Source organism: Lingula anatina, chromosome 5 (assembly GCF_051362555.1).
Source record: "Lingula anatina isolate TDL-2025a chromosome 5, LinAna3.0, whole genome shotgun sequence".
NCBI classification, from domain to species: Eukaryota; Metazoa; Brachiopoda; class Lingulata; order Lingulida; family Lingulidae; genus Lingula; species Lingula anatina.
The window spans coordinates 7,304,695-7,322,511 of record NC_141771.1 but is presented as its reverse complement, the minus strand read 5'-3'; the positions used below and the strand labels follow the sequence as shown (position 1 = coordinate 7,322,511).

General features: G+C 39.3%; 1 protein-coding gene and 1 long non-coding RNA gene across 3 annotated transcripts; one reads left to right on the top strand and one right to left on the bottom strand.

Moving 5' to 3' along the window:
• The first annotated feature begins 1,383 nt into the window (after positions 1-1,383).
• LOC106174680 (all-trans-retinol 13,14-reductase) lies at positions 1,384-17,274 on the top strand. Of its 2 annotated transcripts, XM_087013079.1 has the most exons (11): positions 1,550-2,215; positions 3,682-3,864; positions 4,407-4,516; positions 5,523-5,657; positions 9,276-9,477; positions 9,951-10,148; positions 10,368-10,493; positions 12,180-12,434; positions 13,227-13,393; positions 14,998-15,157; positions 16,555-17,274. In XM_087013079.1, exons 1-11 carry the CDS (start codon positions 2,023-2,025, stop codon positions 16,689-16,691), a joined length of 1,866 nt encoding a protein of 621 aa, XP_086869205.1. In that variant the 5' UTR covers positions 1,550-2,022; the 3' UTR covers positions 16,692-17,274. The 2 variants fall into 2 exon arrangements, with proteins under 2 accessions (XP_086869206.1, XP_086869205.1); XM_087013080.1 differs by lacking the exon at positions 14,998-15,157 and having other exon boundaries at positions 1,384-2,215.
• On the bottom strand, positions 9,332-12,655 carry LOC147761567 (uncharacterized). Its single transcript, XR_015334504.1, has 4 exons — positions 12,209-12,655; positions 11,605-11,767; positions 9,932-10,064; positions 9,332-9,489 (listed from the first exon to the last, which is right to left on the bottom strand). It is a non-coding gene; the product is annotated as an uncharacterized LOC147761567 (long non-coding RNA).
• Positions 17,275-17,817: the final 543 nt, after the last annotated feature.

Sequence of the window (17,817 nt, the reverse complement as noted above, 5' to 3'; positions counted from 1 at the left end):
CTTGAATTTTGTCGGATGGATGCCTGCTGCTGGCTTGTATATCAAGTTGACGTTCTAGGCGCTTTTTGTAGTTAAACTCGTGGGTCTCGTATGATCGGTAGAAATCAGTGATCGTTTCGTGAAGATGGCGACGCACTGCCTGAACTTGGGCCGTAAATATGCGCTGCTCTACTGCGTGGCTCGGCAGTTCCCTCTGCTGGTCGAACCCAGAGCTTTCTACCTGGTACAAACTGTTCATTACAAACCTGGCAATAGCCAATATATCTGCATTGCTGTCAAAAAGTTTGGCTCTCAGCTCCCCAACACCAAATGCGCTTTCTTCTATTTCGCCGTGAAGTAGTTTGATCGCAGCTACGGCTTCGTCAAGATGAGCGATGCTCGTGCCTATTTCGGAGATACGATACAAAAGGCTCATGATACGGGCACATTTCTCTTGGCCATTGCTCTGTTCGACTTCGTCTGCGGCATAGTCGGTATCTTTGATGATCTCTATTTGTCTACGATGGTTTGTGCCAAGTGAGCTAACTTCTTCCATCTCGAGCCTTTGCTTCTTGTGCAAGACCGGCAACCGAACGTTGACAATATTTACTCTTCGGAAGTCTAAGGTAGTGCTGATTTCTGAAACTGTATGCTGCAGCTGCTCGTTGGAACTCCTTTTTAAGTAGCACTGTTTTGTTAGAGGTGCTAATTGATAACTCAGTAACCCAATCAACAGGTTTGAGGCATGAAGTTCGAATTAAACACAGCTATTTTAAAAGAAAAGAGAGAATTTTTTTCTTCTCCAATCTCAGAAGTTGAATCTTTTTTATATCTTCGTAAATTAATAGAAGGCCGATTTTTGAAGTATTAAGGAAATAATGAGGATATAATATTTTCCCTTTATTGGTGGCAGAATTGCACTATACTAAATTTTCTATAATAAATTTTAGCGAACGAAATCAATTTTTGGAAAGCGAAAATGTTTTATTTCTACGTGAGGCACATAAAAAGATTTAAAGACGTTCCGGTGCTGAGGAGTTTTATGCCCATTATCAACTGAGTTCAGGTCAAAGTTTCGTTACCCTCATCATCATGTAGTCAGTGTTTGGCCACCAGATGGCAGAAAGGACGCAAACCGCAAACAAGACACGCCACTGAGCCAATTCCTCTCCATAAACTGATAAAAAAATTGAAGGTTAGCATACTTGCGGAATATACGGAATATGCAACATAATGGTTTTATCTCTGTTGACGGTTCACTGACAGTTAATGGGCTTAGTGGATATCACCAACTGGTGCCCTCTCGCTCTCTCTGTTCCAGATAATATTTTATGTGATAAGATATGGCACGACGTTGTCGAGGACATACTGCGGACGAGGGGAAGGGGGGGGGGGGGTGAAAGCTAGAATTATTGCAGTGACCTGCCAACATGTAAAGTTTTCTGTATTGAAGTCACTTTGTTCACGTTCTTGCAGGAAGGATAACATTTCAAAGATATTGAAGAATGATAAAAAATAGAATATTCGAATTGATTTTATTCCACCGTTTGTTTAGACCTAAACAAAGGCTGATTCAATTGATAGAGAAAAAGTCAACCTATCAGATTACCAAGTTATAGGGGATTTACCACAATCAAGCTCTCACTTTTAATCCAAAGAGTCTCTCTATCGAGTAGGGTAGCCCTATTACCGCAAAACAATAGAACTATCTGACTCTGTCCAATAATGAACGATTAATTTTGTCAGGGTCATCATTACACAGCAAAATGCTCATAAATTACGCCAAGAGCTAGCGAGCGCATCAGGCAAGTGGGACAAGCAAGCACAGGCGCCTAAAAATAGTAGCCTGGGATCCCAGAAAAATTGAAGGGAAGACAATCGACAAGAGGGCGTCAGAAATTATCTACGTCAGACGTCAGCATATTTGCCAACGTTTGTTGGGTTTGTGTCGTCGGACAAGATTTCCTAACGAAACTGCGGCTTTTTGACTGTCTTTAGAAAGCAAAAGCTTGGTAGGAACAGGAAGGCCCGTTTAGGTCACAGATGTCTTTAATATGGGATACCGTCGGGTCCCTAGGTCCTGCCTGGATCTTAGGGATCACGCTTGTTGTTATTCTTGGGCTTTGGATCTCAACCAAAAAGAAAGAGGGGCGGAATCCTTTTGAAGTGGACGCCGTCTGCCCGCGAGCCCCACTGGTTACCGACGAAAAGGAGAGGAAAAAGGTGCTAAAGCAAGGTACGTTTCTTTACATTGCAGTCACATAGAATCCGAAAATGGATATACATAAGGGCTACGTCCCTGTTTGTTAAGGATATATATATATATATATATATATATATATATATATATATATATATATATATATATATATCCCACTGCTCTCCAGGCTACAGGATCATTTCCGAATATACAAATGGAGCAAGTGAAACGGCGTTTTACCGATATGAATATATTTGTTTATTAAACTTAATTCATTGAGGGTAAATTAAAATTTTAACTTCTCCATGGCCCTCATATCTTCCCCATGGTCCTCGTATCTCCCACATGGTCCTCGGCGTGTTTGAGAGCCAGCAAGATCTTGGCAGTAAGGCGTAAGTGTGATACTTGGCAAAAGTGGCAAATTAACATACTTAAGACAATGATAATTATGAATAATACGAAGAAACCTTAAAGGTGAAAAGCTGTTCTGTACACGTGCATGAGGAGCACGGTTCGCTCTATTTGACGGAAATGGAATAAATGCCCGTTTTGAATGATGGATCCAGATATCCATTGCAGCTTTCAGATACAATTTATGTCTTCTTTTTGGGATAAATATGAAATCAAATAAAGTTGGTGCAATTCTCTTCTTTCGTTCAGAAAGAAAAGAAAAAAAACTTATTTCCCACGGTTTTCTTCATGTGAAAAAAAGAATTCTCGTTTTTTCATTCCCCGGTGAAATGAAAACTTCTTAGCCCCTTCACACCGTTCATACATAGATCTTTTGGTAGTTAACTGTATATTTTAATATGAATTTATATGGAATCTTTTATGTCTTTGCTGTAACATAATTATTTGCCATAATGATAACACTTTGCGATTTCTACCAAACGAGATACTGCAATAAAAGACGTTTTGAAAATTTTTTTTTTCGTGCTCCTTTTCCATCCTTTTCCATCCTGACTCCACTGACTCCCGGACAAACTAAAACATTTTTTGTGATATCTGTGTGTGTGTGTGTGTGTGTGTGTGCGCGCGTGTGTGCTTTTGGTTACCTCGTTTGAATTCAGATATGAATTAAATAGTACTGGTACACCGTATCTCTACAAATGCAGCTGGTTTGACCTTAATCATCAGTTGGTTAGTACATGTTGTTGCAAAGACAAAGTATGTATCCTTTGCCCCGATCGGCAACATGTTCACCCCATTACCCACTCATGTCCATGAGTTTTACAGAGACCAACATTTAGGACACCAAGGACCGAGAGCTCGGTGATCCAAATGTTCACCGTTCCCACGGTTTATTCCGAAATGTCATTTTCTAATTTGTATTGCTAGTGGCAGCTGTTGCCTTAAAACAATTGCCATCAAACTTTTGATCTAGACCTTAAATATGTTTGAACAAAAGTTTCCAGCCCGATGGACTTCCTCACTATCTAGACCCTCCCCCTCCAAACTTTCCACTGTGAACTGGAATGGGTTCTTTCTTCCAATTTCTTCAGGGTTTACCGCCGCCAAAGTTCCCCAGAACCTTGATGTCATTGTCGTTGGTAGCGGTATGGGTGGGCTGACTGTAGCCGCCATCTTGGCCAAGGCAGGGAAAAAAGTTCTGGTCCTGGAACAACACGACCAAGCGGGAGGATGCTGTCATTCCTTTACCGAAAAAGGTTTTGAGTTTGACACAGGTAATGATGTACTTGATTTGAGTATAGGATGGTGGGGACACGCCCACTTCCGGTAAGATCTAGCTTTGATTATCACAGAAACAAGTTATGAAAAAATTATGAATAGAGTTTTTATTAATGACTTTTTGAGTGAGTGATCAAGTAACATTTCAATTTCTACATTATTTGTTTTAATTAATTTTCCTGTTTTAATCAATTTTTACTAGCCTTTTTAGTTATTTCTTTTACACTTTAATGCCAAGTCAATTGAATGAATTTGGATTTTAGACTCAAAATAATACTATTATTTTTATTATTATTATTCAAGACATTAAATGTTAAGTTGACACCTTTAGATTTCATGGTTATGTGGCAGGGATTCGAGTTACAGTGTATATCGATTTTTTTCTTTTTGAGAGCTGTTGTCGATGTGAAGTTCGTGGTTATTCGTCGTAACTGTTTGGGGGTATAGTCGTGCATGGTCCGTATGACAGGTCTTTTAGTCGTCTTTTGGTTGAAAGCATCTTGGACGGTAACATACAAACCCCCCTCTCTTCCGTTAGGCATCCACTACGTGGGGGAGATGGGTGAGGATGACCTCCCGAGGCTACTGTGTGACCAGCTGACCCGAGGCCAACTACACTGGTCAAAGCTGGACGACGAATATGACGTGGTAATTATACTCTTTTTTTCTGTTCTTAAAGCCTAGGTCACAACCGGCCGTACGGGCTCTTACGGCCTGTTTGCGTCCGAATTTTGTGCAGAATCTCACGTGCCACGGCGATTGTGCAACGTGTACAACTCAGACATTTTTGAAAAAAAAAAAAAACGGATTTTGCTCAGTTTAGCTTTCAATAAAAAAGGCAAAGAAAGAAGCTTAGAGTGCAAAGAAGAAGGGGAGAGGGAAAAGAAAGAAGGGGAGAACAGGAGGTCAGTACTCTGTGAGTACGTCATCACGAGCGTGTGGGGCAAGTGTGACGCAGAAATGACGCAAGTGTGAATTACCTTCGCTGTGTGTTTCATTGTCTCTTTTATTGGCATGGTGAATGTGTGCCGTTTACGTAGGTAGCAAAATCAGATCAAGAAATAGTACAATTTCCATGGCAACCGCACCTTGCAATTAGCGTCCCTGCTTGAAAGGACATCTCACGTGGTCCCTGGGCCTCGCAAGGCAGATTTGCGCCTTTCTTTTGCCTTTCTGGCGAAGTCCTTACAACCTTTCCTCTACCTATACGACCTCCACGGTCTCCATGCACCCACAATTTGCAGGGGCACGTATGATCCTAAAATTCGTTCGTCCGCTTGTGACCGAGGCTTATGACTATTTGGGTACAGTAATACTTCGTATAAGTTAGACAATATTAGATTCATCACAATGCATAGACTACAGTTCATCTTGTATCACATCAAAGCAGAAAAAGAAATAGACAAAATTTAGTCTTTGGGTTGGTATTCTGATCAAAGGACATCGTACAGAAATAGCTGAATGATTGGATTTTGTGTATTTAATGAATTAAATAGTAAATTAAAAATGGCAGAAGTTTGTTTTGAGTTTGTAGGCCTATTACTGAACATTTTTTCACAGAACTCCGTTCCAAGATAAATCAGATAATGTCTAGTTTTTTTTCTGAAAGCTGATCGAGCAATAACAGGTTGCATGTGCAAAATGTATGTTTTAGGTGGCGATAGGACGAGGAACCGAAGTTAAGTACTATACAATAAAAGGCGGCAACGACAACGTGTACTTCGAGCACTTGAAGTCACAATTTCCACAAGACACGGAGGCCATTGATAGATATAAGGATCATGTTTTGGTAAGTTAAAGATACCTATATTTCTTGATGAAGCACTGTCGACCAATCAACCATACCTACTTAATAATTAAGTTTTAAGTATACAGTTGGTATGAAAACATAATGTTGCACCTATGAATGTTATTTCATATGCTCTAATGATTAAGCATAACGGGCACAAATAATGTTTGAAGTAACAAAACCTTGCCGATACAAACTGGCAATTAAACGTGTGCACTCTACGTGACTATATATAGCTCATCCCTTTCCTACATATTGTTAGGTAAATTAGCATCAGCGTATCCATAATTGACATAATCTTGAACTAAAGCACGTGTATTCTGTGACCAACAATGTGATTGTTGCAAATACCAATGAAATATTAGGTTTTGGCACGAAATATAAGTAACTTTCTCGGATGATTTAACATAACGGATCGGTTAACGCGTTTTACTGTGATCATAGTAAGACCCAACACCTAATTTAGTGGTTTTGTGATTTATCTGTGAAACTCCATATTGCAGCCTTTTTAAACAGTTTTTCATTATTATTATTATTATTTTTTACAAAACATGTGTTTTCACTGCATGAACTCAAAAGACACCCAAATCTATTTTATGACACAAACTTCTTCTGATTCAGATACTGGAATGCATGTTGTCCTAGTGGACAAGGGATTAATTTTAATGTAATTTATCTGATACATTGTAGCCTTTTAGTCGTCCATGCATCACTGGCCTTTGAGTCAATGCCCTTCACTATCTTGGTATTGGACAGAGTTGTACAAAAAAGCTAACGATTGTCAAGGAACAAAACAATATTTTGAGGCATTATTTGATCAATATTTAAAATTGATGAATTTTATGAAAAAGCTATCAGCATAGATGCTATATTTTTGTGCTTTGCGGGCTGAAATGAAATATATAATTTTAATTTAACCAGACATTTTGAAGAAAGAACAGTCACAGATTAAAAGCCCTCTTCTGCTGCCCGAGAAATGATCACTTCGGCTAGTATTAGTTTGTTTATTAGTTTTTTGGCATTAGGGTTTTTTGCATAATAATCGAATTTTGATAAGTGATATGCGCTAAGAAAGTTAAAGATGATCATTGCGATAAGTTTTTTACGGAACCTTTTTTTTGTAAGTCACAGGACAGTCACCCTCATTTCTTGTGCATCTTGTGTAATTCGGTGGTCTGTTTTTGCCTAGTAACTTGCTGTTTTTACTGACGCCTAATATCTAATACTTCTACTTATGGGTTTTATGCCAATTTCTTTGGATTGACGAGAGCTTCTTTCCACTGGAAAAAACGTACATTTCCAACTTGCTAAATAGAATTAGCGAGAACATCACGAAAAGCATACGTTCGATGAACAAAACAGGTGTGTAGTGGCACGTCCTTCCTTGGAATTCCTTAAACCTTTTAGCAAGTTTTAAGGTGCTTTTTATTTTAGAATTTTAATAAGCTACACCATCTGTTTAAACAAAAGAACCCAAGAAATCTCAGGGTCAGCAACAAATTTTTAATACCAAAAGTGAAAACGGAGCGTTTTAAATCATCTTTTATAATTCTAAATCTTTTAAATTTTATGTAAATTACTGCTTCAAACTGTCTTATAAGTCTTGTTTTAAAGCTTTGGTCCTTTAGTTTATAATTTTTAGTTAATTTTAAAATACCTTATGATTTTACTATTTAAGACACATTGTAAAACTTCAACCTTTAGGTTGCGATTTTAGCAAATAAATTATTATTAAATAAATTAGTATTATTATATCTAATATATTCATGGAAATATAATTTTGATACCCAGCAGTAAATGCATGTCAGCCATTTGCAATTGACATCGCACATTTGACAATCAATAAATATTTGAATGGCAGAGCTTTGCAAGTGACTGCTAAGAGGTCTAGAAATGAGCTTATAGTGCATAATGTGTAAATGGAACTTATTATGGGCGGCCAAAAGGGCAAAAATTCATGTCGTCGATTCACTGCCTTCCCATCGATTCAATTTCAAGTTTAAACGATCCTGTCATAAATTCAACATCTACATGTACTTTCGTCAATTCAATTATCAAACATTTCTCATCTATGGTGTATTAAAACCAATGCTGTCACTATTTTCGTCGATCGTGTAACTAATCTCGTCGATCGTCAAACTGTTTTCGTCGATCGTGTAACTATTCTCGTCGATCGTCTAATCTCATCGATCGTGTAACTATTCTCATCGATCGTCTCATCGATCGATCGCCAGAGGGCGCTGCGGTAGCAACACGTGCTTCTGTCTGTCAATCACGCGGTAATTTTTAACTCGGCCAGCCATGGTCAGAGTTAAGCACAACTAGAAAATAATGTCCCTACAACCGAATATCTTTTAATTATTAACAACTAAAATTGAAATTGTTGAGAATATGTTCTTATTTCACTAGCAATCATTTTGTTGTCTGCCATTTTGATAGTCATGTGATAGGCCAATGTGCTACCGCAGCGCCCTCTGGCAATCGATCGATGAGACGATCGACGAGAATAGACGATCGATGAGAATAGTTACACGATCGACGAGATTAGACGATCGATGAGAATAGTTACACGATCGACGAGATTAGTTGGACGATCGACGAGATTAGACGATCGACGAGAATAGTTACACGATCGACGAGATTAGTTGGACGATCGACGAGATTAGACGATCGACGAGAATAGTTACACGATCGACGAAAATAGTGACAGCATTGGTTTTAATACACCGTAGATGAGAAATGTTTGACAGTTGAATTGACGAAAGTAGATGTTGAATTTATGACAGGATCGTTTAAACTTGAAACTGAATCGATGGGAAGGCAGTGAATCGACGAAACATAACTGAATCGACGACAGGATTTTTTGCCCTTTTGGCCGCCCATAACTTATCTATCTTTGTTAATGTGTTTGCCTGTCTTAATATTGTTTGCTATACATATGGGCACTGCATACTTTTAAAATCAATGGAATTTTTGTATGATTTTAAAATAGCACTCTGAACGCATTTTAAATATCCCTAAGGAACATACAGTATGCCATTCTAATTCAAATGAACATTTTAATAAATTTTCATCTTTTTTTTGTGATTTGTATATTTTTTGTGATTTGTATATATTAACGTTGCAAATAAGCAATATTATTAGTAACAACACAGACATTCTGGTACCTTAAAGATGCATAAAAAGTCAATTTTTTGCCGCAAAAACAGCCCAATTGCCAGCATATAGTTTCAAGTAGTATGACTAAGAGAATAACCAAAAGGCATTGTTTGAACGGATTTTTCTGCTAGCATTCTATGCTGTATGTCAATGTGGCAGAAAAGTAGGTCACGAAAGTAAGTTAAATATCCGACCAAAAATTTTAAGAAAGGAGCAGTCTGAAGCTCTTTTATGGCTGATCGAGTGATCTATTCAGTTTATCCCTTGGCATGTCAAATTTATTTGAGTCGTATAAGAAACTAGTAGAAGTGTATAGTTAGTATGTACCTTTAAAAACCAATTCATTGTGATCAATCAGATATGGAAATCTATGAAAAATGTTCTTAAGGGTGGCAGGTTATTTCTGCAAAAACAAAATTGTTATAATAATAATAATTATTATTATTATTATGCTTTCAGAAATCTTCCGGATCCTTTGGGGGAGTAATCCTTATGAAAAGCTGGCCTCGCTGGCTGACACGATTCCTCATTAGGTCAGGTCTCGTGCATTGGTTCATTCCGTACTTCATGTACACAAGAGTCACACTACAGACCATTCTAGATAGCATTTCAGATAATGAGACTCTGAAATGTGTTCTTGCATACCTCTTTGGAGATTATGGTAAACCTAAAACTGTAAATAACAAATATAATAGTAGGCAAATATAGAAGTACAGCAATGTTTGGGGTACCGAGACCGGACAATTCCTCTTTTCTAATGATCAATGATGGCAAAAATCAAAGCATATGTCTGGCAGTACTTTGGACCATTTTTACCAAAAATATAAAACAGTTAACGTGACTAGCTTCAAAAACGTAAATTTTCGTGATCGAATTTTCCCCGCCCAAGTGGTAAGCCCAGTTGTTACTAGTGTTAAAATATTTATAGGCCTATATAAAAGGCAGGGAAGCTGTGATTCTTACCACTTTTGTCATGTAACAACGGCTACGGTATCCTTTCAAAATTCCCCCGAGTTTTGGAAGCGGTAATTTTAATGTCATCTTGTAAATTGCGATACGATTCCTTTGAAGACAACACCTTCAAAATTTGATATTTGTGAAATTGTATGTATTACCTGTGTGATTATATTACAGGTTGTGTCCCAAGTCTTTCAAGTTTCTCGACACACGCCGGGGTTGTCCGGCATTTTGTCAACGGTAGCTGGTATCCGTATGGCGGTAGCAGTGAGGTGGCATTCCACATGATTCCTACAATAGAGGGTGCTGGTGGCAAGGTTCTCGTAAGGGCCCCTGTGAAAAGGCTTTTGACAAATAGCAAAGGTCATGTCGTTGGTAGGTAATGTCATAAAGTTGGTATTGGATATCATGCAGATTCTGAGACACAATAGGCCTATGTTGTTTGAGCCTGGACAACTGCACCTCACGTACTGTAAACATAATACAGAACGTATATCCACACCAGAGTCCAGTTAAAACTATGCTCAGGCTCAATTTTCTTGGCGTTATACCCCGTTGCCAATAAAGTGCCTTTTCCTTTAAAAATTTTTGCAGGAGTCAAAGTGGAAAAGTCAAAATCTGGAGATGAGGTGGACATCTTTGCACCTCTTGTCATATCAGACGCTGGCGTTCTAAACACGTTCACGTCGTTGCTCCCCAGGGAAATCGCGGAGACCTCACGTAAGTGACAGGTGATATCAAATTAATTGAGATAATTCTTGGAGATAATTAAACAAAAGATGAACAAAAATGAGGATAATTGTGTTACAGTTTTATGTGTGCGTCCAAAAAAAAAAAAAAAAAAAAAAAAAAAGGACTTTGATTTTAACAGTTACCAGCAGCCCTATATAAACCAGTAATAAAGTCCCATAGTCCATCTTTGCTACTGGTTGAATTACGGCGTACAGGGGGTGATGTAAGCACGCTCTGTGTGAATAGTGCGCTGTGTGACATGTGGGACCCTTTCTTGAAAAGTGATTTGTGGCTTATTGCTCGCGTAACAATTATTGATAAATTTCCATCCTTGTGTACTATAAAGGGTAACATTCGAGGATGTAATGCCCTTCTGGCTATCAAGTTGCTACCATGGTAAAGGTACAAACGAAAAAAGAAAATATATCGTTCCTCTGAGGGCGATGATTTATATGTCCCCCAGATAGCCGCCAGATATGGTGTTTCTGGTTACAATGTATATAGGGTTTGAGGAAGGATGGAGGACACTGGCGATGCCCTTAAGTCACCACGAAGTGGTTGCCCGAGAAAGACGTGTGCCAGAAACGACAGGCGTTTTTATGCTGCCAGTTAAATTAATGCTTAGAGGATTTGAACCATGCAGCAAATTAACTTCGCAGTGGTCGCGCAATTTGCAATTTGAGATTAGCAAAAGAGCTGTTTAATGAAGGCCCCATGCTTGAAGGTTTCACACCAGGGCTCCCAGGTGGGAACCACTTATCAAATTAGTAAAAGACGATGATGGGTGACATGGGCTACAAGACCTTTAAAATAATTAAACTGATACTAATTTAAATTTTAACTAGGAGATAGAGCCATAAATGAAGTTATTTAATCCTTTTAAAACTGAAAACACCCTTTAAAACTCGGTTACAGTTCTTTCCAATGAATAAAATACAATAACAGATTCATGTAATATCATTATAACTGAGACATATGTACAATCTTTACCACACATTGACATAATTTTGATTTAAATGTGGAAGTTTCTAAAATGAAATATAACCGTAAAACGCCACTATGACACTACATTGAAATAATGGACCAGTATACTCTTTACCGTCGGTAGCAAACATCTCTGGGGACAGGAATCACCCATTCACTTTCGAAGATTACAACGCCACACCCCTCAAGGCCAGGGCTGTACAAGAATGACTTCACCTGCATGGCAACAATAGGGTGGACTTGCCTGTCAAATCACCAGATGCAAACCCCATTGAAACCTGAGGAATAAGATTGGAAATCAAGTGATAAATGATTGTCCCTTTACCAGAAACGCTCTTTGTCTTTAGAGCATGGGCCAACATACCCCCCCCCCCCCAAGAAAATTACTGAACCGTTATCATTCTATGCCCAGAAGGATGGTGGCTATCTCACAAAACATTAATACTGACATAATCACATGCCTTATGTAAGGACAAAGCGCTGTTCTGTAAACGGTAAACCTGTAGTAAAGAAACTAACTGGGCATAACCAGTTTTCAATAATATATCAATTGAAGAACTTAACAAAAGCAGCTGTTGTTCACGTTACAGCAAAATGGTGCAATACTTTTGTCACCCCTATGTACATGTACATATAAATTGATGTATCAAACACACTTTTGACAATGTGGATTTCATTCCCCCCTTTCAGCTCTTTATCCATACATAAAGAACAAAGACCTGTGCTCTGGTTCTTCGTGTATCACTGTGTTCGTTGGACTAAGAGGCAGCAAAGAGGAGCTGGGACTAAAAGCAAGAAATATTTGGATCTTTCCCGATCAGGATATTGCTGTGTCCAACTATTCAGCGGCTAAAACGGCCAATGATGCTTCCGAGAGACAGGTGCCAGTGTTGTTCTTTTCGTCCCCATCAGCCAGGGATCCCAGTTGGGAGGAACGGTTTCCAGGTAAGTGTTGGGGCCTACGTATTTGTACCAGTATGGTGACCTTGGCCCCATTCGGGTAACTTCGGGTGATTCCGTCGGCCTAGACCTCATTACTTACATATTCTGTATGTACAGTCAGTCAAAAGGTCTGAGGTACATGTATGTCCGGTCGAGCTGAAAGTGTATCATATTACACGGCCAAATTTTGTGTTAAAAGCAAAATATTTGGCCAGATTATTTGAAATTTTAAAATAATGCGTATTTATGTATAGCAGTAGACCCAGCGTCTATATACAGTTACAACCGGAGCCTTTTTTTAATGGTGCACATAGGTGCCGCTGTTATTCTCCAAGAAACACCACGAATTCTCCATTTTTGTGACAAGATCAAGAAACTTGTTCCAGATTATTAAAATTGAAATAATTAAAATAATTGAATCAAAAATTAAAAAGGGAATTTTTGGGTATGGAACGGCATCTTATGAAACCCTGTGTCCTCAGATGGTCGCCAAAAGCATGTCTGGCTTTGTAAAATGTCCTAACATTTCGATATTTGACATATAAATTATTCACTGACATAAAAGTAAAATGTTTGTGACAAATTTACCCAAACTGTAAGTTAGCTGTCTAGACATCATGCATGGACCTGGTCGTATTAGATAGTCAAAGATAAAGTACTGTATTCCAAGCCATAAAGTACTGGAATAAAAGCAATGTGTCGGTGATGCCGAAGCCGATGTTCGGTTTAGACCATTGATTGTGTACTATTGGTGTTAACATGTAGATTTTTAAATGTGTTCTTTGTGATCACCAGGTCGTTCAAACTGCATAGTGATAGCCCCAGCGGAATGGGCATGGTACGATGAGTGGGAAAAAGGGCGAGTGAACCACCGCGGAGAGGACTACGAGGACCAGAAGATGATTCTTGCCAACAAAATCTGGGAGTCGACGCTGTCCTACCTGCCCCAGCTGAGGGATAAGGTGAGTGTAAATTGTTGACCCCTCTCCTCCCCCCGAAACCCAAAAAAGGGAATAAAAAATATCGAACCGCAAATTCGTGTATTTCAGCTTTAAGACTCTTTTCCTTCCCGGTGTGAAAGAGGGAGAGAGAGAGCGAGGGAGGGGGAGAGCGAGCGAGCGAGGGAGAGAGAGAGAGAGAGAAAGTGAGGGAAAGAAGGGAAAGAAACCGGGGCTAACCATGCTGTATCCTCCAGGCGCTTATCCAACATACATGTCCTGACGTTCTTACTCGATACTTGGAAACGGTGTTAAAATATTACATAACTAATTTCCAGAATTTTGAGATGAGACTTTTGAGGGGAAGGAAGGAAAAAGCTATTGTCAATATCACAACTCTATGCTTACAAAAGAAGAAAAAAAGCTTGCAGTGTTTGCATATCAAATTGTAGGGGGGGGGGGGGGGGGCTTTGTACACAATGCTCTTAAAACTTTCGCTTTGGCTTTGGAGAAGGGAAATCTGTTTTTTATTTTTATTAATATTTCAGGGGCCCATTCAGATTAGGGGACTAACTAGTCCGAGGGTCAAATATAGCGACCCACTATAAAGCTTGCCGTCTAATCCGCTAATAGACACTGAATAGATATCCCGTGGGGAAGTATTCAAGTGGGTCGGCCATATTTGACCCTTGCGCTAGTTAGTCCCCTATTCTGAATGGGGCAAGATTAACGCAAACTGGTACGATGCATTCTTTGGGAACGAACATAACTTTAATGCAAAGCGACCAAGATAACTAAAACTTTTGGAAATAATCGTTTCCAGACTGAAATTTATGTCCAGCAAATTTCTTAAAATTTTAGGACCTTTGTAGGATTTAATACAATTTTAATTATATAAAAGGTATTTTAATTATATAAAATGTATTACCAACCAATTAAAGCTGCAGTTTTAATAAGCAAGATAATCTCGCAGTGGGGATCATTCGAGATTAAGAAACACTAGGATGTCGGCACTGCGTGAGGTGACGAGATTATGTGTGAAGGATCGTGGGAGATGCGGTGAACTGCGAAAAGCGATCAAGGTGAAACTCTGCGTTGGGAATTTCGACTTAACAAACTTTAACAGGATACGTGGTGAATTCGCACTAGTGCAAAAAACAGTAATTCAACAAGCTTTAGGAAAAAAACAACCAGGAAGTCATTTACCTTTGTTTTTTGTTAAATTTCGCCAGCTTTTATTTTTGCTGCACCGTACTCGCGATCGTTAGCCTACTATTTTTTCAGACCGCACTCCTGTACACTAAATCGCAGGACTTCGAGCCATACGAATATCTCGGATGATCCCTTTTCTGCTTTTGCAATATCCTCAAATGTTGATTGTAATATAATTCAGGGTTCCCCTTGAGTCCCAAACCCTCGGTCTGAGTATGGCAACAGAGCACTGACATGGTCTACATGTACCCTCCACCAGGGCGACATATTGATTTTTCACAAGATATTCACAGATATGTCTCTAGATAAATAGACATGTACAGTCATTTGGTTCTCCGTCAAATGTTGAAATTGTGCCTGTAATATCTGCCATCCTAGTAGAGGGCAGTCTACATGTATCCATTATGTTATTCAAGGTTGAATACATGACAGTCGGCTCCCCGCTGACCAACAAGTATTATTACGGCGCGCCACGCGGAGAGTTGTACGGCCTGGAAGAAAACAGGGCGCGGTGCTCTGCCGAAATATCAACGGAGCTCCGTCCAGACGTTGGCATTCCAGGTTTACTGCTAACAGGTGAGGGTGGAATGGGTTATTGTGGTTGTGACATTGTGTTAGATGTGATATGGATATTGGTTGCAACAGGTGAATGTGTGTGAACGCATGCAGGCTAGTATGGGGTTCCTTCTGGAGGGAATTCTGACCAATTAATGGACAGTGGAGGATGTCAGGGGGGTCCTAACCACCCCCCTTCGATTTCTGAAAAAAATCACTCCCTCTTGAGGTAAGAATTTTAACTAGCTGAATCGTAGTTCTAAACCGTCCCAAATAGCACCGTTCGCCCGCTAAAATACCCAATTTTTTTCGGGGCCCGCTGAAGGGACCCCGAACCCCACGCCAAGGTGTGTGTGTGTGTGTGGGGGGGGGGGGGGGGGGGGGGGGCGGATCGGATTATTGAATACAGTATAAGTTGGGTCATGGGTACCCTAGGTTCTAGATTTCGGTATTGCCAGGTCGATCTTGTTTTATAAATAACCCACATCAGCAATACCGTAAAGTCAACACATGAAAAGGTAGGCCCCTATAGTGAGCAAGCTAGATTTATAACGCCCTGACAGCAAGGGTAGCCATGGGAATAATTAAAGATTTACTACATTTGATTAAAAAATACACGATTTTTTTGTAAATACTAAATTCAATGCAAATAATCTGTACGAAATAATGTGGAAACTTTGTGAATAATTGTTCCTTCATATCTTTTATGATAAAGATCAAAGTTTCGTGTGGAGTTGTCGGAATGCTGATCTGAGAAAGTATGTATTGTGTTTGGTATGACGCAATCTCTTGATGAGATTGGCGATAAGCCATGCACGGAAGGGGTTAATTCTCACATGTAATGGATGATGTAGTGAGGTTTTGTGAATGATAATTTAATATTTAAAACGTCTCAATCATTGGGTGTGTTCGTTAATTATCCCTGATTTTTATGACAAGACATTTTATCCCGCAAGCCCAGTTTGTCCGTGCGTTTCCGCCGTCTCCTTCTAGTCGGTCGGGGTGAGGGATTTGAATCTATGGGGATTGATGGAACTATAATCGGAGCTAATGCGACTGGGGGGTGGGGTGTCCCTGGGGTTGGATAAACCTTTTTTCTAATTTGAAAAATTATTTAATCAATATTTTAAATAACCATCGATTATTTCTATGGTTACTACTGTGTATTCTATGATCAATGCCCAGGCAGCGACATAGCTATTCATGGAGATGGGGTCACTGGAAGCTACGCCTGACAATATGGCGAAGCGCCGCGATATGAAATGGCTACCTATCAACAGCTGTAATCGCGTTGTACTACATTTTCTTTTCATATCAAAGTGTTCTGGCGCGTTTTAGTGTGTTGCACTTCCAGGGATTGTATTAGGTGTGACAGTCAATGATTGTGCTGGTTGTGATTGTGTTTGTTGCAATTCCAGGTCAAGACGTCCTAACATGCGGAGTGGTCGGAGCACTGTTTGCAGGCCTGCTGACAGCAGAAGTGGTCCTTAATAGAAAACTCTTCCAAGACGTTCTCAGTCTCCAGAAAGCTACAAAGAAAAATTCTCGAAAATAAGCCTTGCTCGAGGTCAACATAGTCACCACTAGGTTTACTACACGAAGCGCTTGCTTGGTCAGAAATATTTCTATGGCAACTCGGCTTTTGTTAACAATTGACGGCAGCTCCAAAGCGTGTAGGCTGCTCCTGTTTAAAAACCGCCATGTGTGCACGATTATCACACTCAGACCATCAGTAGCAAATTTGATTGAAGTTTAAATGCATAGATATATTTGGTTAAGTGAATTACAAACAAGGATATGCGGCAGAACTGCGAATGGAGCGGCAAATACTGTTGAAGCATTCAAGAACTTTGAAAAAAAAAAAAAAACAAAAAAAAAACAGCGTCATCTTGCAAACTCGACACATGCTTTTGCATGTAGTTTTAGCTTGATGAACTTGATTACAGTGACAAGAACTTTCTAATATGTTATTTGCCTAATTTAGAAAGATAGTAATTTTATCATATTTACGCCAGAAGAAGCAACAACATATGATAATATACATATATTGATGAATACATTTTAATATAACAATTCTGTATAAGTGCTGTGCAAATATTTTCCCACACTATATGAAAAGTTTTGTGATTTTTTGCTAAGCCTTGCGCAAATATTGAGCTTCAATAAAAGAATATCTTTAATATATTTAAATGCAAATTGTTCAAATACCCCATTCACACTACAGTTGCAAAAATGCGCATTTCTATAATCCGAATTTTTCGTTAGGAATCCGATTCGGTATTGCGTTCACACACGCTAAGCGAATCCGAATCCCACGTTGAAAATTTCAGGTTTAACTTCCTGTTTTGAACACTCGCGCATGCGCCGCACAGAAAATCTTAAAATACCAACAACAATTTGTGACGACAAATGCAACTCTAAAGACATTCCAGCATTCTTGAGAAGTATAAGATGGCAAAATAAGTTTGTTTCCTCATGTTGTAGTGAGTGGCGACCTCCAAATACGTTTGGTGCAATCGCTAAAGTAATAAACAAGCGTTCATAGATACCCGCACTTATCTGCACGCATGTGCAGTTAGATCTGTACAGGTGTCGATTCCGGTAAGTTATCCGGATCGCGCTTAGAAATCCACCTCGCTTGCAGGATTTTGAAAATGCGCATTACAAAAATCCTCTTGCGT

Excerpts from the sequence above, each read along its gene's own strand:
- LOC106174680 (XM_087013079.1), top strand. The coding sequence starts at position 2,023 with ATGTCTTTAATATGGGATACCGTCGGGTCCCTAGGTCCTGCCTGGATC. Across the intron at positions 3,865-4,406 it reads AGGTTTTGAGTTTGACACAG|GCATCCACTACGTGGGGGAG; the intron begins GTAATGATGTAC and ends CTCTTCCGTTAG. Across the intron at positions 15,158-16,554 it reads TCCAGGTTTACTGCTAACAG|GTCAAGACGTCCTAACATGC; the intron begins GTGAGGGTGGAA and ends TTGCAATTCCAG.